Below are 12,075 nucleotides of genomic sequence, written 5' to 3'. Positions count from 1 at the left end.
ATACTAGGAAATTCATTGAGTGTCCCTGTCTCCTCGCAAGTTTGAAATATACAGTTCTAATTGAACGTAAACATGCAAGGTCTTCGTGATAATTCTGTTGTGATTTCATATAATTAACAATACAGGTTTTACGAAACATTTATGTAACCAAATAATTTTTGTAATTTGAATTCCATGAAAAACATTTTCGTCTCGAACTTCGCATGTCGTTCAGGTCAACTTGACATTAAATTCTCTAAGCAGATATAAGAGATCATGAGGACAGTGTTGAAAGTATGAGTACGTCTTAACATTTTTTTTTCATTTTGCAAATAAGTTCGTGGGGCTGCAATGGTTATGACGCCGTTTACAAAGTACACATTACTCGTTACAAGTTATAGAGACAACAGTGCATACAATATTTTTTTTATTTTCTCAATTGCAATTTAACGCTACTTAGTAGAAGTGGATAATGTGGAAAAAGAAAAGATGGGTTTCGTGTGACTGTAATTAAGAAATTTATATATATATATCAGAACCATGTTTTAACCAGTTTGTATTGTTGAGATGTATTAAAATGTGGTTTTGCTATATATTGCTATATATTGTTAAGATTCTGATATATATCTTATTTAAACAAGAATATAAAATAGGGAAGGACTATTTAATTGCACCAGTTATAGTAGGCCGAAGTGACGTCAACGATAACCGTATTTTAAACTTATTGAAAAGAAGGGAAGTAAACACGTTCCGCCATATAACTGAGGAGTGCATAGACGTCTTATGCGCGTGTTTGTATGGCGTCAAATATTGTCGCCAAGGTGCCGTGTTTTGAAGAATTGTATGATTTTTCATAAAATTTCAAATTTAAAGCAATGACTTTCGAGCAAGATGTAAAAAAGGTTATTTCTTATTTATATGTGGAATAAGCAGCTATTACTTCTGACGACACTTATCCGTGATATATCAAATAAGATACATAGATAGCTTAAGCAGCTTTTTATGTCAAAACTTAAGTTTCACGGAAGTTTTATCATTGCAAGGATTAATTCAGTGAAAGATTACGTTCCTGTTCAAATCTCTCAATGCTATTTCTTCCTGTTGACAGAATTAATTCCCTGAATATCACAAGAAACACTTTGTTATTCGGTTAAGAAGTTTTTGTCAGCGAGAATTTTTTTATCAAGAGTTCAGGTTCTGTAAGATGTCTTCTGTGTTGAAAAGTAAAATTTAAGGTGGTGGACTTGTAATGAAATTCAGTAATTTCTGTGCGATATTATCCATGTTATTGTTTGTTGTTGGTATGAACTACATAACCAATCACAAAATACTGAAATAGCATGAGGGAATAACGTTGTAAAAAAGTTATTAAATTGTAATTACGGGTCTATAACCTTCATAATTTACTATTGATCAATTTCTCTTGTTGTAACAAATTTTGACCTTAGGAAATGGTATAGAAAAAGTAATCCATAAGAAACTGTAAACTCAGCCATTATCTAGTTGAGGTCAGTCACTATCTAGTTGAAGTCAGTCATTATCTAGCTGGAGTCCAATCACTGTATAGCTGAGGTCAACTACTATCTAGATGAGGCCATTCACTATCTAGTTGAAGTCAGCTACTATCTAGTCTAGGCTAGTCACTATCTAGTTGAGGTCAGCCACTACCTAGTTGAAGTCAGCCACAATCAGCATGAGGTCAGTCACTATCTAGTTGAAGACGCCTTGCGTCCGTCCATTCGAATTTATGTGGTAAATATCACACAAAGTATTTGACCCAGAGTCATCAAATCTCACAGGATTTTCAATAACCATATTAAGTTGTGTACCTGGTGTTTAAATGGGATTTCACACATCAAAACCAGAGTTATGGGCCTTGACTTAGTCAAAATATGCATAAAAAGAATCTAAAAGTTTGTGTTCATGTATCTCAAAAAGTATTTGACCTTGGGCCAAAAAACATAATTTGAATATTATTCAGCATTTTGTACACATTGGATTTGGTTGGGTTTTCTGTCGGTCAAACTAAAGTTTTGATCTTTGAAATAGTACTTGAAATTATGCATAAAGTGTATACAAATTTGTCGTAAGTACCTCAAAAATGTTTGATGTAGAGTCACAAAACATAAGAAGATTGTTATATTGCATGGGAAGTTGTACATTGTCAATCTATTAAAAGATGTTACGACCCAATTGTTTTGAGATATACCACATGTTTAGTGTTCAACACGTTTACAGTTGGACGCTACGTTTCCCTCTTGTGTCTGACGAAAGAGTGAGAGAACTCTGTGAAAAGCAGCTTTTAGGATTGAACTGTTTTGATATCTGTTTTCTGGCCTGTTTCGTCGGGCCCTTAGGGGTGTTTTTCTTCTCTGAATTCTCTGTCTTCTACAAAGGCATTGAGTACATGCGTTTTTGTTTCTTATTGTTTGCTTTTTATATAATTATACCGGAGCATTTTTTGGTTTTACATGCCATGCCTTTTGTTTCCATTGCGTGTGATAGAGATTCATCTGGCGGGAATTACTTTTATTTACACAGTCACGTGACTTTGGAACTTGTTTTCTTGGGATTTTCCTCAGTCCGACCAGATTTATGGTCCTTGACTTAGTGAAAATACACACGAAGGGCTTAAAAGTTTGTGTTGCATATATGTTAAACATATTTCACATAGAACTGTGCAACTGAGTTTTTTTTAATATCACTCTACAAGACCAGAGTCATTGCCCTTTACTCAGAAAAAGTATGAATTAAGGGCTTCAAAGTGTGTGTTGCATATATGTTAAACATATTTCACATATAATTGTGCAATTGAGTTTTTTTTGAATATCACTCTACAACCCCAGAGTCATTGCCCTTTACTCAGAAAAAGTATGAATTAAGGGCTTAAAAGTGTGTGTTGCATATATGTTAAACATATTTCACATAGAATTGTGCAACTGAGTTTTTTTGAATATCACTCTACAAGACCAGAGTCATTGCCCTTTACTCAGAAAAAGTATGAATTAAGGGCTTCAAAGTGTGTGTTGAATATATGTTAAACATATTTCACATAGAATTATGCAACTGAGTTTTTTGAATATCACTCTACAAGACCAGAGTCATTGCCCTTTACTCAGAAAAAGTATGAATTAAGGGTTTCAAAGTGTGTGTCTCATGTATCTCAAAAAGTATTTGACCAAGAATTTAAAAACTATTAGAGGATTGTTATATACTATAGCGCGTGAACTTGGGTCTTGTTTGCGATTTCACTCAATCAGACCAGCGTTATGGCCATTAGAGCAAAGTTATGTTAATAACAAGTTAGCTCCAAACAAGATACGCGTCTTTGTTCGAAATGCTATCTGACCTTTCAATAAAAGAAGCGAACTGTATTTAGTTCGTGCATTCTATGAACCAGTTAATAATTTTAACTATGTATGCAAACGTATCTTCTAAAGACAGTTTCACCAAAAAATGTGTAAAAATATAAAATCATCGTTTTATCGAAATCAAACGCGTGGTTTCCTTTGAAGGGACAAACTTCATAAAAGCAGATCTTTTAAAAATATATTTTATCAATTATTTCCATAAGCCACCGAACAAAAAAACACAAAAATAAAATGTGTATGAAAGGAAAATACTAGATTTATTAAAGTGTTAAATATTTTTTCGCCCTGTAATTGTAATAGTATGAAACAAAATTAAAATCTAATTTATCTGCATAATTGAACGCATTAAAGCAATAAAAAGTGATATATTTCCAGGCGGAATTAATTGAGTTAATAAACCGTTTATAAATGAGCGGTCAATGATAGATAATCAATAGAAAAAGCTACATGTCAGTGGGAATAATTGCAGGAGATTAGTGAGCATAATATCGGGAATTTCAGCCTAGTATTGTAACCTTTTGTAGAATAAAACAACTGTGCGACGATGTGCCCAGGAGCAAGCGTGGATTTCAAATGGAGAAAATATAGAGAATCTGATTTGTGATAAATATTGATCAATGGAAAACTCATTGAATACTATAATTTTGAGAGTGACAATTATCCGGAAAATGCAGAAGTATAGAATTTGCTCACTGCTGTTTTGCGGGTGACAACATTATTTCAAACTAAGATATGGCATCGTCTACTGTGGAAGATTTTTGGGATATCTATAACAATGAGTGGAAGGAAGCCCGAACGTGTTTGAGAAAAGAGAGGAATGAAGAAGAAGTTATATATCAGCTTATGAGAATAGTAAGGGTAAGTACATGATATCCTATATTATACTCTTATGATCAAATGTTATAAAAAGGGCTGTTCATCATATTCAGTTTTGTTAGATAGATGCACAAATGAAGTTAATAATTTGGAAATGCATTTCATATCAGGACTATCAGAAAAATAATTATTTTGATTTTTGTGAAATAACGAAACTTTTCACATACTCTTAAGATATAATATCCGCATCTTTTACTAAAATGTTTTATCGTTAGATATTAATTTTAAATGTACAATGAAAATGATCCAAACAATGCATTAGGATCGAAAAGGAAATAACAGTGAACAGATATATCAATATTTTAGAACGACATTAAAAATGGATCATTTCTCGCTGTTATCGCTTACTTAAAAATTCCATAGCATGGACATATATCAGATATTCATCAGGCAATTTCTCATTTTATCTTAATCGCAATCTGTAGTGACATAACTAGATTTACAACATTCTTTTGTATTTTCATAACTGCTGTATATTTTAAGTTGTCAGCAAAATATGTCAATACTAGTCTAGATTTATCAAAACGTCTGAGATACCTGTACATAATGTATATAAATCGTGCATTCTGACGGTTTGAAATTGGTCCTTAAACATAGAGTAAGTAGTGTGCTGTACAAAGGAAACAATGATGATTTGAATTGAAGTTAAATTGCTTTCTATGGATTGTGCTGAATTTTAAAGGTTTTAATTTGTATTGCCATTGGAGGTTTACTGATAAATCCCAAAAATTATTATCTTAATTAATATCTTAATATCGTATAGCACAGCTATTTTTCAGAAAGTTCGGTTTAAAATACTTCGTGTCTTTGTAATTTGCAACTTTCGCGGTCAGATTTTGACAATGATGGCTACTATTCATACTTGTTCTTCTGTAGAAATAGTCTTTTCATACCAACAAGATAAATCAAGCACCTCAGCATACTTTGTATAATTTCACTGGAAAGTTAAGTGATGTATGAGATGCACAGCATGCTAGACGTTGCAAAATTTTAAAAGATACAATTTTCTTTTTTAATTTTCCAGGGTGTATATGATTTATGCCTTAACGAAGCTCAGACGGTAAAGACGTCAAATGAAATAGACGACATTGTTGAGGTAATTATCACATAGCTTTGCAGGGACATTTTTTATGATGTACAAACGACCTCATTTCAGTGTGTTCTTCAGTTACGAAAAATCTGTTATTTCTGTTTTTATTGCTAATTTGGTGTATAATATTTGAACAATTTTTCAAGACTGGTGCTAGTTCCCTAAAATAAAAATCATATCTAAAGCTTTGAAAACTACATCCACTGCAGTCTAAATCGTTGATGCTACTTAACAAACATTTGAACTGCTCTACGATTTTGATTTCAACAGAAACCATTAAAAAGTATTCAAGTTAGTTTTTTAAGCGTGTTCAAATCCGCGGCGTACAATTTCCGCATGACCAAAACGGTATATGACGCCATAATTATCAGCAAAACTTAATTGTAGATATGTAAGGATATGTGCTCTATATATATTCATTTTGTACTGTTTGCGATGAACTCTCCTGTAATGCTTATGTGACAGAAGTACAGAAACGTTACAAATAAAAGTTCTTTACAGTGTAAAATTCGTTTTGACAGAATGATGTATTAATATATTTAGACATCAAATTGAATTAATTACTGCAGCAAAATATAATGTGTTTACACGAAAGTATTTTATATTTACAGGAATATTTGCTCAAGAGACTTCCAAAATCATTCGACAAAGACAATTTGCCAACATCCGTTAGGTTGTTCATACATCGATGTATACAAAGTTTATATAAGCTCTGCTGTACGAAACCAGATATATGTATATACTGGATTCCGAAAGGAGAAGTGATTGATAAGGAGAAATTCGACATAGAGGGAAACAAAGATGAACATGTATGTGACTGGACTGTTTGGCCAGCTGTTTTAGCTGATGATGGAACTTTGTTAAAGAAAGGAGTAGTCATTTCTGTGTGAGCAAACTGATTTTATTTAGTGGTTAATGCGGGTTATATTTCATGTTAAATATACCAAACATGCCATTACATTCCCCTGTAAATAATTGATTCATAGTTTTATTTCGATGACCAAACGTTTTATTCACATTTGGCGCCATATAACCTGTACTGTGTTTGTAAATCTGAATAAACATACATTGTATCTCATATGTAATGTGAAAATTGCCGTGTAAAGTAATATCATCCACTATATGTTAGCGTGATGTGAATGAAACACTTGGGGCAATAAAATCATATTCAATTCACACGATGTATCTACTTTAGCAATATTGTTGATATCCAAGTTGTTTCTGTTAGGATTAACAAGCTCGTCCTCACTGAAGAACTGTGAAAGTACATACATGTTTTGTCTGCTGTTATAGTCCACCTGTTTTATTCATGTCATCATGAAACAGAATATAAGTTGCATTTACCCCTAAATGACAGCTGTGAGCTTGTTTAAAAGCTTTGAAAGCTGCAGTGCAGCAAGTATCTTTTATACCGTTCTCTTGACTGTAAATGGGAGGTAAATATATATAGTAACGGTTAAAACAACTTCCATTTTTACTATAGTTCAGTTATATTAATTTTCTGCAATTACATATATTTAAATTTTATGACGATTTGTTCTATATATCGGTATACTTTAATATTCTTTTTCAAGAATTACAGTTTTGCCATTAACCAAGAAAAATTGTATAGTAACGATTTTCCCTGGAGTAGGCGGCAATCGCAGATATCTTTGTTGTCAATGAATAGCAAATGAGAAATATGACGGTTTTTGTGTTAAAATAAATGTTTTACAACTAAATACTCAATTTCAATGACGTTTTGTTTTATGTACAAGTGTAGGGTTAACGCACGTTTTTTTTGTGTAACAACATCTGCAGAATCCCAAGGGATTGGTTGGTGCACGAGCCCGTAGGGCGAGTGCACCAACATAGCCCGAGGGATTCTGCAGATGTTGTTTCACGAAACAAACGTGTGTTATCGCTATTCTTGCATAAAACACAACTAAAGTGCTGGAAATATCGAAAAAGCAAGACTATTCAGCTGACATTAGCCGATCGAAGTCGGCCGTTTCAGGTTGTTATGGACACATGTTTTATTTATGCATTTCCAGGGCATACAGAAACAGTGCATATTTTATACATGTCGAACGGACATTCTTGTTGTGGTAATTTCTTTAATATTAAATATATGTAAAATAAGCATGACTTCCCCTTTTTCCGATATATCGGTAGGAACTTTAGCTTTAGAGGCTCGGAATTATGAGAAAAGGGCATACTGTACACGGCATCCTGTCTTTAGACAATTTGCAGGTGAGGTGCCGACAGAATACAATTCTGCTTGGTTTAAATTAATAGTCTGTCCCTTACGCTTTTTAAATGTAAATATTATCGTTTAATAGAAACTGGTATCGATACCTATATTCTTCATGTCGTTAAAAATGAAATCTCTAGGCCTATAACTAGAAAATTTTGCTTTGCACCCCACCCCATCGCGATTAAAGTTTGGTAAACACAAAAATTTGAATTTTTCCAACATCGATATAATCAACTTAGATTGGATTTATAAACTCAAACATGGTTGGTGAGATCTACAAATAAATTGAAAAATATATAATAAATACCTTCTGTTCATCAAATGTTCATTAACTATGGAAAAATTCTTCAAACTTTACGCTTCGTCATGTTTATGCTTTACATTACACACCATCACTACATCAGTAGACTGCATAGATGTGTAAAGTAGACACAAACATTTTTTAAAAGTTTTAGTGTAAGATTTAAAGTTAGCATGTCAACTTTCTCGACTCAAATTAATTTGGAAAACGAAACTGTATTTTTGTAAATATTGTTTGCCTATCATTTTCAGGGATTAAATCGCGGCGTGTAAACTTACTTTGAGTCTAATACGCGTAATAATACAATAATAAGGAACGTCAATTCAGTCGCGTATCAAGAGAGGTAGCGCTTATTACAAGTTAAAGTAAAGTTAGGTTGAAAAATGATATTTTTAATAAAAATGCAGATGAAAAGATTTCATAAATCTCGGACCTTTCGACTTCGGCCAGAATTGATTCGGGATCCATAATTTGCTTACGTTGGACCCGCAACAGCATATTCAAAACGTTCACCAACAGCGCGTGCTCACGAGAATCTCCTTGTTTGTACACGTTTTTCCCTGTTTGTGCATGCCCGAAATCGGCAAAAAACAAAGGTTTTATGCAAGAATATAGTTTAATATTCGTTTTCAAAATGATTTGTCCGAATGCCTGAAAAATCAAGCTTTAACATTAACATAGAAACCATTTTCATTTGCAACGCTACTTAAGAGATTATGATATAAGAAGATAACAGGAAATTGTCTTAAAACAGATAATTCTCCTGAATAAAAGATATGTACAGTAACTCGCAATTCTCCTTGGACTAGACAGCAATCGCAGATCTCTTTAACTCAATCCAATGAATAGAAAATGGGAAGCTTTTCTGTTACAATAAATGTTGTAGAATGAAATATGTCATTTTGTCAAAGACAAGAGGAAAGATTCCGCTTCTACTGAGTGAATCAAGTTAACTATCCTGAATCAAAGGTTCAGTTTGACTTTTGTGATCATGTTTCGTACTGCGTCTGTTGTCTGTTAGTCGATATAAGCTTTTTTGTAATTTAAATGAATTCTTCTCATGTACTACATTATACATATCGCCACATTTGGCCAGAATCATCCTTGCATGGACCTCTGTCCGCTTTGTTAAAATGTTTCGACTTGACCAATCCTTGTATTGCCCTCTTATTGTTTTGTTGTGTGAAAAGAGGTTTAGCGGAACCATCCTCACATACTTGAAAGAGGAATACAGGAGGCCTCCATGGCCAATTGGTAAAAATCGCTTGCCCTCTTTTTTTGTTGGGTTAAACGTCATGACGACACAATTATAGGTCAAATGGCGACTTTCCAGCTTTTGACAGTAGTAAAAGACCCAAGATGCCTCTCCGTGCATTATTTCATCACCTTGGTAGAACCACTAACATTTCTCTTGATGGCTTTTCTCATCAAGAATACAACGCCACGAACGAGGATCAAACCACATTGGTGAGTGATTTGAAACAAGCGACCTTAATCAATTGGTCACGTAGGCACTCTGTATTGCTCTCTCAAGTTTGTTAAGATAGTTGTGCTACACCCCTTTTAGTGGCCGCTAGAGATTCTCATGAAACAATCCATAGATCTTCACTAAGCTTTGTATTTAGCATCCATGTGCGGTACTCTCTCAATGTAGTTTTAATATTCTGCTTGGACATTTAAGGGGTCGCCAGAGCTAAATGTAGAACAACGTTTAAACAACTTCTCATGAATCTTCACTAAGCTTGATATGTACAGTCTTCAGAAGATACAGCATCAGGAGAAACAACAATAAGGACTCGAGTTATCAGGCCAGAAAATAGATATCGAGCCAGCCTAGTCCTAGTGGGCGTTGTCATGGAGTATTCTACCTCTCTGTCACATGCAATCAAACGTGATAGTGTAGCGTCCAACTGCAAAAGGATTGAACACCAGTGAAATATACCGTGTCTCAAAACAGTCTGGTCAATGATTTGTTTCATCGCATATCCTTTAAAGCGTTATACTGTTTTGTTGGTTGCCTCAATACAATTGCCTTAGTGTTGTTGCCTCAACACAGTTGCCTCAGTGCAACATGCTGAAGATGAATAAAAATAAAATATAAGTAATGTTGTTCACATTTAAGCTGAACGACAGATAGATATTAGACATATCGGCAAGGTAGGTGGCCCTGTAATACAATAAATTGTGAGGGTAAACCCGGGCCGCATTTAACACTAATTACAGATAGATACAGGTATCAATACTACTGCATTTTGCTACTTGCAAGCAACTTAAACAGTATCAGCCTGTTGTTATTATCTGGAGAATAGGATAATTGAAATACACTTGATGACAAAATATTGTTTAATTTTTCAGTACTATTTATGAATTGTTGTATTTACTGCAAAACAATAAATTACAAAACGATGCAGTCAATAACACACAAATGTTTTATTCGTACATGTATATAGAACTAGGGGTGATTGTATTATGTTTATTAATACAGAGAAAGTAAATATAAAAGCAATTTGTTCACACAGATGATCTGAAATAAAATGCTTCAAACTACTGTCATGTAACTTTATGGTATACGTAATTGATGACTATTTTCTAGATAAAGATTGGGATAATATTGTAGGGATAATGCATGTTTTTTGTGTTATAACGTCTGCAAAATCTCGAGGGATTGGTTGGTACCCGAGTCTGGTAGGATTCCCGAGGCATTCTGAAGATGTTATAACACGAGAAAAGAACATGCACCAACGCTTTTCTGGCATAAAACAGGTAAAAGTCAAATACATGAACATCTTGTCCCTCAACGTCATTAGATGTCCATGAAATGTGCGATAAAGTTTACGTTGTTTTCCACGTTGACGTTATTTCCTTTTGCATTATCCGTTTTGGGGCCGTAATACGTTACGCTTTGCCACAGAACGCGCATACATAAAGAGGTGTGGTGCAAGAATCTTTGTTAACACACGTTTTCTCTCCTGTAAAAACACCCCCGAAAAGTGACATTAACAACAGTTTTATGCTAGAATGTTTTCTTTGTACATTTCTCATGTCTTCAGAAAACACAGCCGCTAGGTACACAACGTGTAAGGTAGAAATTAATGCTTCCACTTCAGTACATGCCAAATAATTACAATTTTCTCTTGCAAATGTTTTTCTCAAATAAATTTTTGTTTTAAGAGATTATGTGGTAAATTAGTGTAAAGGGTAGAAAAGTTGGTCGATGATCTAAATAACCTAAAACTAATTTATTTGGTATAATAAAACGTTGCTTTTGTAATTAAAATAATGCGACAGATAGAGATTTATTAGATGAACGAGCTTGAATGGGAAGAGGAATGGGGACAGAGGGATAGAAAATGAGGTAATTTTTAAAAGCTACTATTATTCTTGAGTAACTTGTGAAAACAGTTTGATTACTGAAAGTGTGATGTTGTTTTCTCCAGTGTAATAAGCCAGTTAGTATTACCATGGAAATGCCGACTGAATGGCTGCGTTGTATTAGAAGTAAAGATTTCAATACATCGTTTCCATACAAGTTTAATCAATGTCATTACTAGATGTTTCATTAACTTTGTACTAAATAAATGTCCTTGATCTCGCAGCAGATTCCCCAGGGAGTATTAGGTCTCTTCATTGCTCGCGTTATTACCAGTATTTGATTTAATAAACCAGTCGCGTTATAATCTTATAGTATCTTATTTTATGTAATATATTTTATAGGTAGTTATGATATACTTGGTTTTGTTTCACAAAGTCTACTTAGAGGCAAAGTTACGGTAGAATGTGTTACTTTGAGTAGGTTCTTCATCACAAACGTGATAGCTGACTTGAACATTTACAGTTCATCGTTATATACAAATAAAATCATACATGCACGCAGTAATGTAATAAATTATACCAAATAATGACAATAAACTAATGCAAGCAAAAAGAATATATAATCTATTGCAATGAATTCACTTGATTTGATCTTAGCTTAAAGGCTTTTTTTTAAAAGAAACTCCATGGGAAACATTAGGTGTATATATATATTGTATGCATCCATTTAGTACTCTGCCATTACCTTGGAATGCCCATAAAAGTTGGAAAGCTTATTTCAGATGGTCTCCTTGGTGATAACTTGACTTGAAATATACTATACAGCCATTACAAGTAAATAAATGAATTTATTTTTTCATTCATAATATATTTGCCGTTTTCAAATTTCATAACTTTATGAATTTAAATT

General features: G+C 33.5%; 1 protein-coding gene across 1 annotated transcript; it reads left to right on the top strand.

Moving 5' to 3' along the window:
- The first annotated feature begins 3,838 nt into the window (after window positions 1-3,838).
- Window positions 3,839-6,860, top strand: LOC123558714 (uncharacterized). Its single transcript, XM_045350590.2, has 3 exons — window positions 3,839-4,208; window positions 5,251-5,322; window positions 5,928-6,860. Exons 1-3 carry the CDS (start codon window positions 4,083-4,085, stop codon window positions 6,204-6,206), a joined length of 477 nt encoding a protein of 158 aa, XP_045206525.1. The 5' UTR covers window positions 3,839-4,082; the 3' UTR covers window positions 6,207-6,860.
- Window positions 6,861-12,075: the final 5,215 nt, after the last annotated feature.

The sequence above is a fragment of the Mercenaria mercenaria genome, chromosome 5, assembly GCF_021730395.1.
Source record: "Mercenaria mercenaria strain notata chromosome 5, MADL_Memer_1, whole genome shotgun sequence".
In the NCBI taxonomy this organism is placed as follows: Eukaryota; Metazoa; Mollusca; class Bivalvia; order Venerida; family Veneridae; genus Mercenaria; species Mercenaria mercenaria.
Note: the sequence above shows the minus strand (reverse complement) of the source record. Positions and strands in the feature narration are given on the sequence as shown.

What these genes read in the sequence shown, in the direction of transcription:
- LOC123558714 (XM_045350590.2), top strand. Translation starts at nt 4,083, where the DNA reads ATGGCATCGTCTACTGTGGAAGATTTTTGGGATATCTATAACAATGAG. An exon ending in AGCTTATGAGAATAGTAAGG is followed by an intron (nt 4,209 to 5,250) that starts GTAAGTACATGA and finishes TTAATTTTCCAG; the next exon opens with GGTGTATATGATTTATGCCT. An exon ending in AAATAGACGACATTGTTGAG is followed by an intron (nt 5,323 to 5,927) that starts GTAATTATCACA and finishes TTATATTTACAG; the next exon opens with GAATATTTGCTCAAGAGACT.